Here is a 19,472-nt window from a genome sequence, read left to right as displayed (position 1 = left end):
CTGTGAAAAATAAGTTATATAACAAAAAATAGTACTAAAGGCAAAAGCTGAGGAGCCCATATTAGAGAAACTAATTAAGAAAGTGGCAAAGTTGTGGGAAAACACTACTTTCATGCAGAATGGAAGATGATAACTGAGACAGTGATTCTTACAAGGTATACAAACCTTCTTCTTTGGTGTTTGATTCTTCATAACCAGAGAAATTGTTTTATCAAGTATCCCTGACTGGGCAGCTATAAGAGAAATAGAAAAGTCAGAAAAATAGTCTCTATGAAAACAAATTTGCAAATAACTTGAATATAAATAAGTTAAAAAGATTCCATTCCCCATAGCTCTAAACTATGAATAGAGCACAACCTTCTTACACTTAAAGTTCTGACCACCAAATGGGGGTCTTTGATTCATCAAAGGCCTACATAGATGTCTCCATGGGCTTAAAACTAAAGAGCCAGCTCTCTCCAGCAGGGCTGTAAAGATGGCCCAACCCCAACCCCTCTGCCCCTCCTCTCACACCTCAAAATATCAGCAATAATTCTTTAATATCATCTAGTCCCAGTTTGTATTCAATTTTGAATAATTAAGACTGCCCTTTTAAAGATACAGCAGTTTGTTTCTCTAGACATAGAACACCAGATTTACTTTTGAGGAAAGATTGGTTACCTTTATATTGTAAAATGCTCATTACAGCGGTTATTTTGTAATCCCTCAAATCAAGAGTTAACAAATTTTTCTGTAAAGAAAAATTTTAAACCTTGCAAGCCAAGAGGCAAAATCAAAGATATTATATAACCAGAGAAAAACAAATTTCCACAAAAAATATTATTGATAAAATCCAAAATGTAATAATAATTTTTTGTAATATAGCTCTGCTAATAAGTGGAATGGAATTCTTTTTCTTAGAATGAGAAAAGAGTTAATCATCAAATCGCCTATAAATGTTCACCTGTAGAAACCATTCTTAGCCAGCTGTGCAAAAACAGACAATGGGCTGCATGTGGCCCACAAGCTGTAGTTTGCTGGCACCCAAATTAAAAAGCAGTGAGGTTTTTTCTAGAATGAAAGGGTTCAAAAAAATGAGGAGTAAACAACTCTGCTTAAAAATATTACATGGCTATCTTCACCGTGAGCAAAGCAACATCTCTAAAGATCATGGTTCCCTTTTGGAAAACTTTGTTCCTCTTTGAAGACCCTAACAGAGTTTGGAACTGTGCTGAGAACACCTGAGGGGGGCCCTGCAGCACAGCATCAGGGCTGGTGGAAAAGGAGATAAGGTTTCTGGTGGGTCCAGCACAGAGGTCCAGCCTGCGGACCCAGGAGCAGTCACAATCAATGCCCAGGTTAAAGTGTGCGTGTGTGCAGGCATACGACAGCTCTGTTTTTTTCCTTTATGACAGTCTCCTTCTGTCACTCCCAAGCCTTCAGTTAACTCATATTAAATGCCACATTTAATAATCTTGACTGTGCTGTGAGTAGTTAAAGGAGAATCCTGGGGCAGAGAGAAGCAGAGGAAGAGGCATGAGCCTCAGGAATAGGATGGGATAGGGTCTCACTCACTCATAGTGTAGGGGCCTGGATGGAGGCTGGATGACAAGAAAACCCAAGCATGGATGTGTGGAACAGGTATCCCATTGCCTGGGGACACTCAAAGGCTTTGGGGAGGGGAATCTAAGAAGAAATGCAGATCTACTTGGGGAAAGCTAGAACTATTGTTATTTAGACATTGACAAGAAGAGCAAAAAGACTTTCGCATGTGTGAAATAACACATAAAGAAAAGCATTCACTACTATGTTTGAAATAAAAACAGGTTGGAAACAACCCAAATATAAATTAAGAGTGGACTCGTTGAATAAGTTCTGGAGCAACCATACAACAGAACACAGACTGTAAAACCATGGGGATGCCCTCTCCACGATTGGGGGAATGCAGAAGCCACGCAGATGGAAGGCAGGACTGGAAGCGAGACTTCTCACATAAACTTTTATTTAATCATATTTAATATTATTTATTTGAAACATTGAATTAAATGTGTCTGTTTGAAGTAGGCTAAAAGCTGGGTAATCTGGGCCTCACATCACAGGTATTCTCACTCCATAAACTCAGCTGGCTTACATTGAGTGAGCGTAAATTCAAAGTATCACCCCACAGATTACCTATAAAATTACAAATAGAAAAGGTGCTTTTACAATGGGAAAAAAACAATGGATACCCCTTAACCCAGTGATGAAATCTAGCTTCACCAAAGACAAAGCAGGCTGGGCGCGGTGGTTCACGCCTGTAATCCTAGCACTCTGGGAGGCCGAGGCAGGTGGATTGTTTGAGCTCAGGAGTTCGAGACCAGCCTGAGCAAGAGCGAGACCCCGTCTCTACTAAAAATAGAAAGAAATTATATGGACAGCTAAAAATGTATATAGAAAAATTAGCTGGGCACGGTGGCACATGCCTGTAGTCCCAGCTACTCGGGAGGCTGAGGCAGGAGGGTTGCTTGAGCCCAGGAGTTTGAGGTTGCTGTGAGCTAGGCTGATGCCACGGCACTCTAGCCAGGGCAACAGAGTGAGACTCTGTCTCAGAAAAAAAAATAAAAAAGACAAAGCAAACTAAGGACATGACAGGCTCCTAAGGTGCCGCAGAGGGAGGTACACAACCTCGGGCACTGGGATTCCTGCCAGAACATACAACCTGAATCTAACCATAAGAAAGCAACTGGATAGTTCTAAACTGTGGGATAGTCTACAAGATAACTGGCCTAGACTCTTCAAAAATGCCAGTGTCATGAAAGTGAAAAAACAAACATCAGAAAGCCTGTTCTAGATTAAAGGAGACCAAAGAGCTATGACAACGAATGCAGTGTGTGGACCTTCACTGGCAAATAGAATTAATGGGAGGGAAGAGCTACAAAGGACATTTTTAGGAAAACTAAAGAAATTCTAGCTTTGGAAAAATCTAGAACTGGATTGTATATCAGATGATTTTAATATACAACATTAAATTTCTTGGGCATGATAATGGTCTTATAGTTACAGAGATAAATATCTTTTCTCTTAGGAGATGCAGGTTGAAGTATTTAAGGTAAAATATCATGATGTCTAAACTTACTTCAAATGACTCAGCAAAAAAGTGTACATAGAGTTATGGAGCAAATTTCAGAAAATAATAATTGGTTAATACCTTAAGGGCATATGAGTATCTACTGTACTTTCAAATTTTTCATAGGTTTGAGATTTTTGAAATAAAAAGTTAGAAGGAAATTACGATTAATAATAAAAAAGACATTCAGTGGTTTTCCTAGCAAGTCTTTCCTAAGGTTGAAATAGTCAACAAAAGTAACACATCATGTTCCACAGGTGGCTAATTCACACAAAACTTACCATACCCCGCAGAAGGGAGGTCTGTGTTTTATATCACCCAGAGAAGACAGTTCCTGTCTGTGGAAGACAGAATCTAAAAGGCAATTCTCCCCATCACTGCTGGTGCAGAACATCCAAGTGAAGAATTTAGTTTTCCAGGCTGAGGCCTTAATCGTGTTCCAATCCAGGCACGCTCCACTGTATTTGTCTTAACAGAACAATTTTCTGGTCTGCAAGCTTTCATTGACTTGCATGTGTTTTCTGGGAAAACAAATGCTTCCCTAGCTTTATGGTGTTTCAGACGGAAGAAAAACAGCCAAGCTGTCTGGCATGAGAGGTAAAGAATATCAGGGATGCCAGTATGGCAGTGTGAGAAGTAACAGAATTCCAGAGAGCTGGAAAAGTGATGCCCTCTCTCTAATGCCTTTTCCGAAAACAACCCCTCTGACCTAGAAAAGACAGATCAGATCATGCTACTCCGGGGAAAAGCACTCAAAAAGTATGAATACTTTCTTCTTTATACAACACTAGGTCCATTGACAGCTTGCTTCGGTCTCAGAGAGGTCAAAGTCATTTTTAGGCCAAAAAATTTCTGCATTATTAATGGAATGCTGCTGATGCCAAACTTTTGTTTTTGTTACGATGCTGCCTCATCATGTCGAGAGACAGAGAGAGAGAGAGAGAGAGAGAGAGAGAGAGAGAGAGAGAGAGAGAGAGAGAGAGAGGGCTGGTTGTCTTACCTGCCGCAGCAGCGGTCTTTGACGTAGGAAGGTTGGTGCAGTCCCCAATCCCAAACACATTTGGGTACCTCTTGTGCTGCAGAGTTTCTTTATCCACATCCACCCAGCCACCAGCATCCGCCACAGGACTGGTCTTGAGCACATCTGGTGGACCCATTGGTGGTGTGACATGAAGCATTTCATACTACACGAAAGGAAAATATCCACGCTCACACTTTTGCAATATTTCTACGGCCCACAAGTTCTCCCCCTGCCTCTTCCTTACTCCACACACTGTGCTATGGCTCCTTGAGCATCATACAATCAGTGCTTACGTCAATCCACCCCCACTCCAAGATGTTATATGTTCCTGTGGAGGACGGTGGTAAACTAAATAACCATTCTTTCAGTGATCTTGCCATACGGGGGCCATGTGATCCCTGTGGCAGTAGGCCTAGGGAAATCTGAGAGAGTGGAGTAAAGCTCACTAATATTCTGAAAGAATCCACTGATGTATCTATTAATACTAAAATAAGGGGGTGGTGTATTTCAGTTGCTGTTTTCCTGACCCTTCACTGTCAACTTGTAAAGTCAGGTACTTCACTTATATTCTGTAAGGAGGTGCTCAGTGTCCCTGAAACTTGTAAAGGCTGTTAGAAGCCGGTAAGTGAGCATCATTCCCAAACATGGGTCAACTCTCAAAGCACATAAAGGAAACTGTCAAAACATCAATTTAAGAAAAAAAAAGGGTGGGTGATAGGTATGCCAGCTAGTACTTTGGAAAAGGAGAGAGGATTCTGATTCTTTACTGAGTTCACTGAGCAGTAAAGGGGTGGGTGGATTTTTTTTTTTTTTTTTTTCAAAACACTGTATCAAAGTTACCTGGTAATAGTGCACTGACCCATCCTAATCACTTATGAAGGCTCAGTTAGCTTTTTTGTTTGTTTATATAATATTATTCTACTTTTTGTAGTTCATTCTTTTTACTGTTTTTAGTTTTAGTGAAATCCATCTCACAACTTCAATTTGCTAGTAGGTCCACTGGAGGACACATTGATTCTAATGTTCATATAACATTTCATTAGGGTAAAAACTTTAGCATTTCAAGACCAGTTCAACTTTGTGACAGTCAATAGCCCCTTGTTTCTATAAGGAGGTCCATGCCCTTACCCAGGCTCAACAATCACTGATGGCAATGGGAATTAAGATGACTTGTATTTATTCTAACTCTCAGACAAGTATAAGCTTAATTAACCTTAAGGAAGGAGTACTGCAAATGGTTGGTGTTCCTCTATGGGATAATCTTGGGAGGCCCTTTGGGGACATGGGTCTCTGAGGCCAGGTCTGTTAGAGAATGCTGAGACTGAACACATGTCTGCAGGATGAGGAAGGAAATGGTCAACAACCATCATCTGCCAAAGCATTTCTGCAGTCAACTGGGACTATTTTTTTTTTAACTGAGGTCAAAACCTTACTAGAGTCATCTCTATCTGATGGAGTTAATATGCACAATTGAATTTCACAAGTACACATGAATTCCACACATCTTTTCCAGGAGGAACTTTAAACATTTTCACATAATCATTATAAAGCATGAAGTTTTTATACTTGAGCTAACATCCTACATAAAAGAAATACTAGGGTCTGCTTTACGGATTTATTAAAAATTAACACTGGCACTTAGTTGTAGCTTGTTCTTTATTTATTTCTACAAACCATGTAGGATAAATGACTTGGTTCTCCTTCATTAACACAAATAATTCATGCAGAGTAGTGATTTTCAAACTTTAGTGTTTATAAGCAGCATTTGGGAGATTTGTGGAAAACACGGGTTCCTGGGCCCCACCACCCCAAGATCTAGTAGATGTGGGTGAAGCACAGGCATCTCTACCTTAGCAAAATCTGCTAGTGATTCTGACACATGAAACTTGTGCATCACATTCTTAGAAGCTCTGGCTTGAAGGAACAGGTTCATTTACAATGAAATATATAACGCTATTACTTAGACAAGTCACTTCACCTCTCGGGTCATTGATTAGCTTAACCATAAAGATTGCAGTAGACAACATAATCTCCAGTTTCTTCCAGCTCTAGGACTCTATGGTATTAAACAAGCTTAGATTTTTAAAAACTTAGGAGACTTGGAGCAGTTCATTATATAAGCTCTCTATTAAGGATCCAAGATGATAGACTTTGGGGTACATTTAATTCTTCATAGCAGTTGTTCTCAATCCTAGTTAAACATTAGAGTCATTAGGGAATTTGTGGAATTCCGTATCCTCTGTCCACATCCCAGACTAACTCATCAAAACCCCTGGGGGTGAGACCCAGCATGAGCACATTTTAAAATCATCCCAGGTGATTCCAATGTGCAGCCAGGGTTGAGAGCTACTGCTTTAAATCCCTTTGGTAGATATTTGAAAATTCAGATTTTAAGAGTGGAATTGAAAGAATATCTGCCTTGAAACCCTATAATTCAAAGGGGACACATATCTTCTTTCTATACAAACCCTTTAGAAGAAAAATAACCATTCATTTATCCACGTCCTACCTACAACCTCAACTATCCAGAGGACAGCTGAGAAACCAATGAAACCCAAATAACAAAGTTAAGTTCATGCACTCAAGCTCTTACACTTTGCTCATAAAAGTATGCCTTGGGCCCTCACTCATAGGCAATTTGCTTTTGCTTTACACATAATTTAGCAAGTTTGGCTCTCTCATTTTCCAACCAATAAAAAATAAGGAGCAGAAATTTAAGAGAGCTGAAGCTGGAGGGACCTTCCAAAGTCACTTATGTCTGCCTAATAGCCAGGGAAAAAGGAAAACTGAACAACTACAAAAAGGACATGCATAAAAACAAAGAACAGAGTAATCTGAGACCCTTTGGTAAAGTGTTAGCTAGCCCTAAACAACCCAGCAGGCTCTGAGCATATGACTATATAGGAGCTATTCAAAAAGATGAACCTGAGCCAGGGCAGGTGGATACCAGATGGGCCTGGGACATCCTGTTTCACCAGAATGGAAGGAAGTGCTCAAACACATGATGGGCATGTCACAGGGGCACAGGAGCCAGCTGGGAGGGTCACCTACTGACCAAATCCAGGAAAATTTGAGCACCAATATAATTAAGAACGGTAATGAATGATAAACCATTGGGGGAAAAATAGGAACTCATGCACACATACCAATAATTAATTAAAAGAAAAAGAAAGGCTATTGCTGACAGAATCCCAAGAGCCTACTGGTAAATGTGGAAGGAATACTAGAGTTAGAAAATCATCATTTTGCAACCACCATAGTAAAGATTAGATTAGGCAAAAATTATCAATAGATTCTAACGCTAGGGGAGACAATGAGTTGACTGTTTCCATGGTCTTAAAGTGTCTCCCCACAAACTTATTAGTAGCAAGGGAGAAAAATAATAGTAATTATTTGGTGGAATATTGGACCATATCTTGACTGGCTATCAAAATTAACATCATCAATTAAGGGCAAATGAACATTGTGTACTTGCAAATGCCCTAGAAGGACACAACATTGTTCAGTCAGTGTTCCAGTCTAAAAAGCAGAGCCTCAAACTAATCCCAAGAAAACACAGATAAGCCCAAAATGAAGAACATTCTGCTAGGAAAAAAAAAAAGTGGTGGGAGGAGGGCTCCATCATTCCAAAATGTAACTGTCATAGAAGACAAAGACAGGCCATGGAAATGTCCCAGATTAAAGGAGGCTAAAGAGACATTATAATTAAATGCAATTCCTGATTGTAGGCTGGGTCCCGTACTACACACAGTCTACAGTCCTGTACTAAAGGGAAAAATGCTGTAAATGCTGTTGGGTCAATCAACAACATTGGAATACAAATAGAAGGTTAAAATATTATATCTGTCCTAAATTTACTAAGTTGATAACTGTTCTGGGGTTACGCAAGAGACTACTCCTATCTTAGGAAATTTACACTAAAGTATTAATATTTAAGGGTAAAAGGACATGATGTATAATGTACGTAACTTACCTTTGGGAAAATTAGAGAGAGAGAGACATAGAGACAGAGACAGAGAGACGGAGAGAGATGGAGAGAGATCAAATGATAAAGCTGAAGGAAATGGGGTAAAATCCTGTAAGTGAATCTAGGTAAAAGCTATATTCAATTTTCTTTGTACTATTTTTATTTTTGCAACTTCTCCAAGTTTGAGATTATTTCCAAATGTTTTTTAAAAATGACCCTGAGTCATCAGTAACATTTTAAAAGATGTGCAATATATTCCATTTTTAAAACGATAGATAGGTGTAATACTTTTTAGAAAGAGTTGAACTAAAAGACTTAACATTTGAAGTTTTGATGTTTGAAGACTAATCTTTGGTTCACATCAAAATTCCTTTTTATGGAACCTTTCATTTTTTGAAAAATGCCAAATGAATAAAATGTGGCTGTGAATGCTTTCTCGTTGCTAACTGCTCTTGCCAGGTTGATGCAGACAGATATTCTTCCATCCCTGTTTCTCCAGATGCCTTTCCATTGTGTTCTTAATCCTCACCATGCCTCCACGAAAGTACGATTCCCAGGGAACAGAAGAAGAAACTGAGACACATGAAGGCCACGCCCACACAACAACAGCTAGATCTTTCCAAGGGTGGTAGCTCTGCCAAACCCTTCCAGAAGGATTTTTAAGTGCTTCCTTTGATGCACAGGGGAAAGATGTTTAAAGACAGCCTCTTCCACAGGTGAAAGACATCCCTGTCATTCCTGAACTACCCTCAGGGGTGCTTCCTGCGCACGAGCAGGACTGTTTCTCCCATGCCACACATGGAGACAACCGCCAGATCCCGCATTTGAGAGAGCCCTCCCTTAACTATGGGCAGTAACTGAAGTTGTGGAATATTTTTGGCTCCTTCAAATGACTTGGTACCAGGAAAAGTGCAGTCAAAAGAATGGGACAAAAATTCACTTGCCACCAGTATATAAGCCCTTCTCACCCCACTGACAAACTTCTTACTTGTCCTCACCCATTTTTGTCCACTTTCTCACCCATCACTTCCCCAGGATGCTCGTTTTAACCAGCCTTCCCCAGCACGCAATTACGTCTGACAAGGAGACGAGAGCCACGGTGTGACCGCATCCACCTTGCGGTTCAGCAGACAATGCTAACAGCTTAACCTTGCCACTCACTGAAATCACGTGGGTCTCTCCGGGTTTATCCAGGTTCTCGAAAACAGCCTCTTGTTTGTCAGCTCGGACTTCAATGAGGTTTTGCTTGTAGTTAACGGTGATGTTCCTCTCCCGGATGATCTCCTGCAGGGCATCTGCGTACTTCTTAACCCCAAAAATTCCTCCAAGAGAAGTGTTGAAGATGATATTGGCCTTGGATCGCTTCCCAACCTAAGAAATAGGAAAGAAGAAAAACAACCAACACCAAACATTGCTTTTTTTTTTTTAACCTAGACAAGAATTAAAGCTCTCAGAAGAGATCTTGCCAGCTTTTCCCATCACTATACCCTGGGGGGATGATGGGTGGACCAGTTCACTGCCTCTTCCTTATTTTTTGCCCAGGGCACAGCAACCAAGTGCACACTTGAGCTGGAGGTCAAGGTGGGCACCATTCAGCTGAAGGGTAAAAGGACTGTCAAGTCCAGGTAAGGATAGATAGAGCCTAGTTGTTTACTCATGTGTTCATTCACTCAGCAAATACTTAACCAAGTCCTAGCACTGGCCAGGTACTGTTCTAGGTGCTAAGGGAGCAGCAGTGAACAAAACAAAGTTCCTGCCCCCTGTTCATGTTTCAGAGAAGCTGTCATTGCACCTGAGAGAGAAACTTCCTCTCGGGCCATCCAACACTTGGGAGAAAAGACTTATGCAAAGGGAATTTCCAGGACGGAAGAAAGAACTGGTCTCTTACTCTTTCCTTTGTTCAGCTTCTCTTAGGACTTGCTCACCTGGATCTCACCATTTGAAGAAGTTAGGTGGGTAAGAACCTCAAAAGGTTGTGCCAACCCCTTACGACCCAAAAGTTTCTCAGAATCAGAAACGATTGCTGGAACCGTCCCTTAACCCCACCCCCAGGGGAGTTGCAGTTCACAGAACTCAGGTGCAGGCCTTGCCCAGTGCCGGGTTCCAAGCACACATTCAACAACTCTTCAGTCCTGTCTTCCCCAGTTGGTCTCCCCGTCTGTCCCCACACAGGACTACAGGCTGCTTTGAATCCTGCCATTGTCTCAAGTCAAACCTTGCTTTGGTAAACTAAATGTCACATCCCAGGCAAGGGCAGGAGGGCAAGAACAGCTTCCCCCACAACCTTGAGCCCGGTATATTTAGCTGCAGACACCTGTTCCTACACAGAAGGTGTTTGGAGAACACTGAGAAAGCCTCCCCTGCACAAACATCTTTCTACAAAGGTCTGAAGTTCTATGTGAACACTTTTTTGCGTTTTTTGTTTTGTTTTGCTTCAGAGGACGTCCAAGTAAACCACCTTTTTTTTTTTTTTTTTTTTGAGACAGGGTCTCACTCTTTTGCCCAGGGTAGAATACAGTGGCATCATCATAGCTCACTGCAACCTCAAACTCTCAGGCTCAAGCAATCCTCCCACCTCAGCCTCCCATGTAACTGGGACTACAGGCGTGGACCACCACACCTGGCTAAATTTTTTTTTTTTTTTTTTTTTTTTGTAGAGACAGGGTCTCACTGTGTCGTTGCTCAGGCTGGTCTCAAACTCCCGGCCTCAAGCACCCTGGCCTCCCAAAGACCTAGGCTTACAGGCGTGAGCTACCACGCCTGGCTTTTGCTTTTAAAATTGGCATTTTGCCTATATGCAAAAATGTGTATCAAGAGCCAGAAAATATTCATGACCTTAAACCTGAGTGGAAGCTGAGGATAGCATTATATATAAAAATGAATTTTTTAGTCTAACTATATTGAAATTTAAATAATCTCTAACATACCTCCCCAGTAGACTTTTATTCACATATTTAAAAGTATGTTACAAAGACTATTAGTGTGTAGTAATACATCTAAATTTGTATGTACAGTATGATTTTAGCCATATTTTTAAAAAAGCATATAGAAAAAACTAGAAAACATCAAACTGATGACAGCAGCTTTATTATAGCAATTAGATCACGGGTGACCTCCTCCTTCCAGTTATATAATTTTGTTACATATGTAATAAAAATTTAGAAATAAAAAAGGTATTATGATAGTAATAAAAATAGAATTCTGGCAATCACTGAGTTAGCACCATCTGCCCTCCTCATCTCTGGCCCTGGAAAGGAAGCATACCTTCCTGAAATAGGCTTCCGATAAATACATGATCTTCTGGGGGGCTCCAGCACACTTCACTGGAGTATTTGGGAAGGTAAAGACGGCATTGCCCTCCTTGAAGTCCTGCAGAGCTTTCCACGTCTTCTCTACAGTCTTCACTGAATAATTAGACCCTATTTTGGGATGCGCAAAACCTTCAGGTAGGCCTTTAATCTGCATCAAAGCACACAAAAATTCTTTATAAATAAAAGCACAGTGTCTTTAGAGTCGTTGTTCTTTGCCATTTCTACAACCTTTCCAGTATTTCAGTACTATTATTGCCCTCAATACTCACACACAGGGAGCAGGCAGGTGGGTGGGGGTGGTAAGACCAGAGCTGTGGCACCTGCAGTCGCCTGTCAAACTACAGAATGGGCTCAGCCCCGGGGAAATCCTCCACCTCCCTGGCCTTGAGACTATGATTTAAATACAACAAAAAACACTTGTACCCCCTAAATTAACAATTAAATAAATACATACAACTCTTCCCACCATCAAAGTGAGAGCAAGAAGCCACCTATCCTTCCTTTTAGGAAAACCAGTTGCCTTACTGGGGAGAAGAAAAATAGGCAGGACCAAAAGCCATTTATATTGTCAAGAATAGCAAACTTGAATTGCCCTGTATCAGTCTGTACCAGATCAAATTCTTGGTAAAGGCAGTAATGTCAAGTAATTAAAACAAAAGATTTTAGAATCCCACACACCTGGTTTGAGTCCTGGCTTTTCCACTCACTAGTGTTGTGGCCCTGAATAAATTACCTAGGACTCTTAAGCCAGTGGATCTCAAAGTGTGGTCCCCAGGCCAGTAGCACCAGTACCACCTGGGAACTTGCTAGAAATGCAAGTTACCAGGCCCCACCCTGGCCCTACTGACTCAGAAACTTTGGGGACAGGCCCAGCACTCTGTTTTAACAGGGCCACCAGCGGATGCTGATGCCCACTGAGGTTTGAGAAGCTTATGTTCATCACCTGTAAAATGGGGATAAACGTACATGCTGCACAGTGTTGTTGGCAGGAGTAAACGAGAGCATGCATGTTCAGGGGTGAGAGAAAGGACCGATGCACACGGTAGGTGCCCGATAAATGTTATCCTATAGCTGCCAATACAATTAACTACATACTTAATCTCAAATGCTAGACGCGTCACAGAGTGCAATGAAGATGTCACAGATCGAGTTAAAGAGACTTAAGCACCAGTTCTCAGCAAGAGGAGATTCAACTTCAACCATCGAGAAACAGTCCTCAATATGGGCTGGTCCTTCAGAGCCTCCCCAGGCCATGCTCCAGGCCACCTCTGGGGCCACCCCAGACACCTATCCCTGAGGCCTCAAGGAAACAGGGTCCTATCATCTCCTCAGTGGCCTGGGTTCACTATTTGTTCACACTCACTATATGGAGAAACTATTTCTTTGCTACTGATCACCCCTGTTACAGTTTAGATAGCAGCAATATGAACAGTCTCAATAATAATTATTATTATAGAGTCACCTTATGTTTTAATGTTTTCAAAGTTTTACAACTCTGCTAACATTGGATATTCACTGTACGCCTCTGAGGGAGGCAGGGAGGTATTATTAGCCCATAGAACAGATGGGAAAACTGAAGCACAGCAAGGTTGAGAATCCTGGCCAGGTTCCTGAAGAACTAGACACCAAGGTCTCCGACCACCTGCCTACGAGTGTTCCCACAGGACCACCGAGTCTCCTAGTTCCCAAAGCAAAACTCGCCATCCAAGAGATAAACAAACAGCTGATGATCCATTTTCTCCTTCATTATTTTTCTCTAGTCTAAAGAAGCCATTGTTGAGGGAAAAGGCGCCATAGAGTGGTAACCACGCTCCTGTGTGGTGAAGGGTGGCGTGTGGCCCCTCATCCCAGCAGTCGCTTCCCCGGGAGCTCTGAGCAGAGAGAGCCAGAGGAGGGGACAGGGGAGAGTGAGGGTCAGGGAAAGAAACAAGATGTGACTCCCCCTCTGGCTGCACAGTGACACGCTGGGTGCTGGGGAGCGGGGGACTGTCCCACCACACAGAGTACACCAGTGAGTAGGACACCACGCTGCAGAGACCCTGCGAGGCTGCCTGAGAAAGAGTGGGGGACAGATGGACAGAGAGAGCCTGCCTGGTCCAACAGAGCCCAGATTGGAGACCCAGCCCTGCCACAGGCTCACCTACATTCCTGCCCTAGAGTTCCAGAAATATCTCAGTATTTTCATCAAATGATCCCCGCTTTTTGTTTACTACTAACTGAGTAGTTTTCTAGTATCCGCAATCAAAGAGTGCCAAGTAGCACAGTGACCATGGTTAAATTGCTTACATTCTCTTAGCCTCAGTTTCCTCATCTTTAAGTAGAGATAAAAATGCCTCTCTCACAAGTACTTGTGAAGAATCAGTATTTGATTCCTAGCATGGTTCCTGGTACATAATAGAGATTCCATAACAATAGCTACTTTAAAATATCATTATTTCTTGGTTTGCTGCAAGAGGCTGCTATGAACTCTCAGCACTGACCTCTTCAGTCCTCCTCACGTGGCACTAGAGGACGTTGGGTAGCCTACCTTAGAGATGTGCTGCCTTTGCTAGGTCAACACTGTGGGGGCTTTTGGAGGAGGCGTGGACCTTCCAAAAGTAGTAGAAATTGGCACACTTCTCCATTTGGTCTACTCCATAGCTTGTCTGTCATTCCATGAGACTCATGGCACTTTGACTCAAAATCATCTCAGCACTTATACCAACTCATGGCTTCTCGGAATCTTCACATAACACATTCCAAGACATTTTCACTACCCTCCCCCGGACATGTCACAATTCAGGTTTGGTTTTGGTTTTGTTTTTTAACACAAAAATACATTTCACAGACCCTTACTGGGCCAACCCCAGTGAGGTCCTTGCCCAGATCACATTCCTGCAGCTTATGACCTGGTTAGCACTAATGCTTCATGTGCTGCAACTATGTCTCTACAGTCCCCACCCAGCAAGCTCCTGGAAATGGCTACTACTGACTTACTCCGCTATGTTTTAGAAAAATAAACTTGAATCTCACAGCCATCAGATAGCATCTGGCTCCCTAGCTCACTGAAAAGGGAGATCTAAGGAACTTCTGGGTAGCGTCTACATTGTGTCAGTCACAAAAAAAACCAGCATTTACACAACAAAACCAGATGTCCTTCCAGCATCTGATAAACTAACTGCTGGTATTCTACCCTTAAAGTCTGCTTAAAAATTCATAATCTAAATCTTACTTCCAAAAGAAAATGTAATCTTTAATACTGCCAACTCAGTCCCACATAGAAAGGCAGGTTTCTTACAAGGATGGAAAAGGCTGCTATTTTGTAAGAATTACCATTAGGGCGTGGACATTCTGAACTCTGATTAAAGCTTAAAACTAGAACACGTTGTTACGACTGACAGAATCTTAGAGAAGACTTTTTTAAAAATCATAAAAGGACTGTAGAAAAATAAAACTAGAAGAGGATTTATTGGAACTTCATTCCTTGGCAAAATGAATATAAAGCAACTAAATGCAATGTTTAATCTTGACATTATAAGCCAATGTAACACAGAAACAATTTAAAACAGTACCTTTTCATAGTCCAGCTGGATTCCAAGAGCAATAATAAGATATTTGTAGGAGATCTGCAACACAAAAAGATGTTATTTTAGACCAGGACCCAAAAAGCAGCAGCCCAAGTGCTGACTCAGGTCCCAGATGTGTGTGGTCAGCGCCATCTTTCCATTTTTTGATGTAATGTCTTGGGACAGAGGTGGGCAGGCGGGCAGAGAGGGGTACACGGTCCAGTTCACCATCCATGCCCTCTGCTTTCTATGCTCTGGCATGATGCCCCCAGTGTTACTGGGGTGGATATTTTCCAGCATCCCATTCCTCTGGGAGCCAGGTGTCAGGTAGAAAAGCTGGCTGCTTCAAAAGAAAGAGATGCAAAGAGGGTCTGCTATTTTAACATGTAGCATTAGCATTTGTTCAATAAACATTCAGATGCAAGATACTATTCTAAGCAACAGGGTATATATACAGTGGGTGTTCAACAAATACTTGTCTTCGTTGTTTTATTTATTTATTAATTCAACATTGCTCAGTCCCTCCACCTATCCTCCATTTACCACACACCTTGCCATCTCGTGCAGTACTCAACACACACGCATTCATACAGGCACACACGTGCATATATACCACTCTTTCACCATGAAGCTATCCAGTTTGAGAGCAACTGTGCATTGATACAAGCCCTCAGATAAAAAATCCAAAGGCCCCACTGGTTACCTCCTTGCCGTTGTCTGTGCGGATGCAGTCCTTGTCTGGGTTCAGCTCAACCACTCTGGCTTGGATCCATTCCACACCAGATGGGATCACACTCGCTGTGGGACGACCAGACGAGGACAACTGTTTGGCACCAGCACCCACCAGCGTCCAAATTGGCTGATAGAAATGTCTCTGAGAAACAAAGGAGTTGGAGATTTATTCCAATTTGAGGCTGATCAACAGGGTTATAACCAAAGGTATATGAGCTAGACTCTCTCAATTACTCCCTCCTGACCCTTAGAGCATCTCATAGAAGTCTCCTAAAAGTTAGTTCCCCCTGGTTGGTGTCTCCTATTATGTTAAGCTCTGAAGGACAGTCACTCAACATAAGAATTCTTCCAAGATCATCCATAAAAGCTGTAAACTGTCTTTAGTGACCACCTTATTATTTATGGCTGAAAGTTGATTTTGTGTTTAATATGTATACATTATATATACATGCCTATAGACACACACATTATGGATACCTTTATGTGCACAGATGTAAAGAAAAATTAAGCCTGGCAGCCTAAATACGGTTCCTCAGTAGCATATGGAGACAGTGGTAAGTCTGGAAAGTTTACAGCCACTTCTGGGGATCCTCGAAACTTCATTAACTTCCGACTGTGTTTCCCAAGCCCATGGAGGACTGCAGACACTCCCAATTAGTCCTTCTCCTTTCTCCGAGGTTTTACACCCAAAGCCAGTAGGCACCAGCCTCCACAATGCAACACAAGCCCAAACTTTCACGGCTTTCTGGAATTCTCTTGTTTCAGATGGTTCACTCTTGATCTAAATTAGTTGAGAAAGTTCTAGACTCAGGGGCAAGGGGCAGACTGGTTTGACGGCCTCTGAAAATTCCAATTCACTCATGGAGTGGAGACTCAGAGCTCTCCATATTGCCAAAGTGCCTCAAACTGGCTGGCCAGAGCTGCCAAAACCTATGGAAAGGTGAAGAGGACACCAGAAATTTCTTGGCAATTTCTCTACAACTAGTAGGGGATGTGATCAAATAGGAGGAGGGCAGAGGTCTCCAGGTGTGAGAGCTCATCAATGTCAAGTCTATCTGGAACAGGGAGAGGAACAAAAATACAAGCTCAGTTTTTAGACTACGAACATCAGCTCCAGCTACCACTAAACCAGACTCAGCAGGAAAGTACCAAAAGCCTGAGCCACTGGCAGCTCCTTTGAGAGACTCCTGCCCTGCCCTTCCTCTCAGGGCAGGGCAGACGTGATTCTGGCCTCCTGAATTGCGTCCAGACCCTGGAAGAGCCAGTCTCATTACAAAGAGAAGCCCAACTGGGAGACCTGCCCGTGAGTTAGCTACAGTACAACATACACCAGAGAGAATGGCCACCTGGTACAGCTCTCTGACCACTGTCATTTAAAGTGGTATCCCTCAATTGAAGAGACACTGATTTAAAAAGGAAGTGACAGAGAGCACCCCCTAGTCTCCTGTCAGACCACAGCCCTGGCTAGCATCATCGTCTACTGGGGAGACATCTTGGAAAGGAGCCTGCCTTTCTTGTCCTACCCTCCCCCCAAAATAGACACCTGATCCATTTGCTTCTTCCTCCGAAGGACACAGCTCCCAACTGGTGCACGCCCAGGTCCACAGGAAACCACCAAAAATATTGAATATTCTTCTGAAGCTTTTGGACAATTTTAAAATGTTTTTCATGAAACTTAGTCTTCCCTCCTAGTGTCAGCTACCTTTCCTCCCTTATAATCTGTTTATAATCCCCTTGTACTTAAATTTCTCAAGCCCACTGACAGCTTTCCAGAGGCCTCTCAGCCCTCCAACTCATCGTCCCTTCCCTAGACTGGAACAGACAGGAAAGTGCAATGGCCACTGGTTTTCCTCCAGGCAGGAGGATGGGGGTGGGAGGGTGTCATGGTTGAATTGTAGGTTGAAGTTCTAATCCCAGTATGTGTGTATGTGACCTTGTTTGGAAATAGGGTCTTTGCAGATGCAATCAAGTGAACATGAGGTCATTCTTTTTTTTTTTTTGTTTTTAAGGCACAGTCTCACTCTGTTGCCCAGGCTAGAATGCTGTGGCATCAGCCTGGCTCACAGCAACCTCAAACTCCTGGGCTTAAGCGATCCTACTGCCTCAGCCTCCCGAGTAGCTGGGACTACAGGCATGCGCCACCATGCTCAGCTAATTTTTATATATATATATATATATTTTTTTTTTTTTTTAGCTGTCCAAATCATTTCTTTCTATTTTTAGTAGAGACAGGGGTCTCACTCTTGCTTAGGCTGGTCTTGAACTCTTGACCTCAAGCGATCCTCCTGCCTCGGCCTCCCAGAGTGCTAAGATTATAGGTGTGAGCCACCGCGCCTGGCCCCATGAGGTCTTTCTTGAATAGAGTATTCTCTAAACCCAATGACTTGTGTCCTTCTAAGAAGGTCACATGAAGACACAAGGACACTGAAACACACAGAGAACACCAAGTGAAGATGGAACAACCCAGCTGCAAGCCGAGAGGCGGCAAGAATTGTGGGCAACCACCAGAAGCCAGCACAGAGGCGAGGGAACTGTGAGAGAAATAATGTCTGCTGTTTTAAGCCACCCAATTTGTAGTAACTTGTTAAGGCAGCCCTAAGAAACTAATACAAAGGAGAACACAAAAAGCCGAGAGATCTGTCCTCCCTCTGGACCTCCTTCCCTCCACTTTCTCCCAGTCTTTTGGGATGAGTGCCCACTCAGGCATCAAAAGGGGAGACTTACCTCGCTGGGCTCAACAACAGCCACATTCTCTGCACCCACCTTCCTCTTCATGCGGGCGGCCATGGTGATCCCACCGGTGCCCCCGCCCAGCACCAGCACCTCATAGTGGCTCTTGGCTGCGCGGCTGGCCCCCGTGTGCAGCTGAACGGGGCCGGCCTGCTGAGAGCCCACCCTGAGCAGGCAGGCAAAGAGCCGGGTGCGGGGCCCCGACACCAAGGTGACCAGTGGGGACATCTTCACGTGCGATCAGGCTAGAAAGGAAGAGATGGGGCTATGAGTACCACGGTAGAGACCACCATGGGACCAAGGCATTGTCTTTTGGAGAGGAAGGGGAGGCGGGCACCTGATCCACTCCAGCTGGTGCCCACCATCTCTTAAGACCTCTTTCCCTCTGGCTGTGGTCCCCAGGTATCCTGGGAGCACTGGATTGGTAGCTAATGATCGGCTAAGCTTTCCATCTCTCTCCATTCTCCTACGTTCAGGCCATTAAGGACTTTGTCTGAACCAGGTACCCCCACCCTTTAAATCTTTCCTAGTAACTTGTCTGTACCCATCCTCGTCCATCTATAAGACCTAGGGCACCATCCGTCGTATCCAGGTGGCCCATTCTCCTCTCAGGAATGCTCCTCAATGCTTTCTTTGGCTTTTCAGTCCATTGAAACTGATGTGTGAGTCCAGATGGAGACTCGTAACATTCAAGGGCACCCAAGACTTTGCCGAAGCAGAAACAGCCCAGCAAGAAACCCACCTTCTGCCACTCAGGGTTCTGACTGTGACACCCTGGGCCTCAGCCCCCACTCAGAGCCGTCCTGGCTCCGCTTACCCAGGGACGTGCAATTTAATCGAATCATGCAGGCAAAGGCCCTCCACCCCTTCAGCAATTTCAACCAGATGATTTTAAAAAGGCCATAAAAGGAGCCCTGCCTGGTATCATAAAGTTATATTTTATGTAAAGAATCTGCACATGCTGCTGACCAGCTTTTTATTATAGCCAATTCAGTAAACAATTTCTTCTTAGCAGTTCCTCTGAGAGACGCACTTTTACCTTTAGGAAAACGTGTTTCTACTCTGAGCAGCTAGTGCTTTG

The 19,472-nt window shown here is 43.1% G+C and overlaps 1 protein-coding gene across 4 annotated transcripts in view; it reads right to left on the bottom strand.

The window, feature by feature from the left end:
• Positions 1-19,472, bottom strand: part of SQOR (sulfide quinone oxidoreductase) — a 37,212-nt gene that overhangs the window by 1,692 nt on the left and 16,048 nt on the right. For 2 of the 4 annotated variants that reach the window (XM_045528421.1, XM_045528425.1), the window contains exons 2-8: positions 18,386-18,636; positions 15,633-15,803; positions 14,936-14,989; positions 11,338-11,532; positions 9,235-9,444; positions 4,086-4,269; positions 166-233 (exon numbers count right to left, since the gene is read on the bottom strand). In XM_045528421.1, the coding sequence (XP_045384377.1) occupies positions 166-233; positions 4,086-4,269; positions 9,235-9,444; positions 11,338-11,532; positions 14,936-14,989; positions 15,633-15,803; positions 18,386-18,619 (1,116 nt within the window). In that variant the 5' untranslated portion in view covers positions 18,620-18,636. Of the gene's footprint in view, positions 1-165; positions 234-3,366; positions 3,607-4,085; positions 4,270-9,234; positions 9,445-11,337; positions 11,533-14,935; positions 14,990-15,632; positions 15,804-18,385; positions 18,637-19,472 lie in introns of those variants that run through there. The other 2 variants (XM_045528430.1, XR_006729443.1) reach the window with 2 other exon arrangements.

This window comes from Lemur catta, chromosome 1 (assembly GCF_020740605.2).
Source record: "Lemur catta isolate mLemCat1 chromosome 1, mLemCat1.pri, whole genome shotgun sequence".
NCBI classification, from domain to species: domain Eukaryota; kingdom Metazoa; phylum Chordata; class Mammalia; order Primates; family Lemuridae; genus Lemur; species Lemur catta.
The sequence above is the reverse complement of the archived record's forward strand: the minus strand, read 5'-3'. Positions and strand labels throughout refer to the sequence as shown.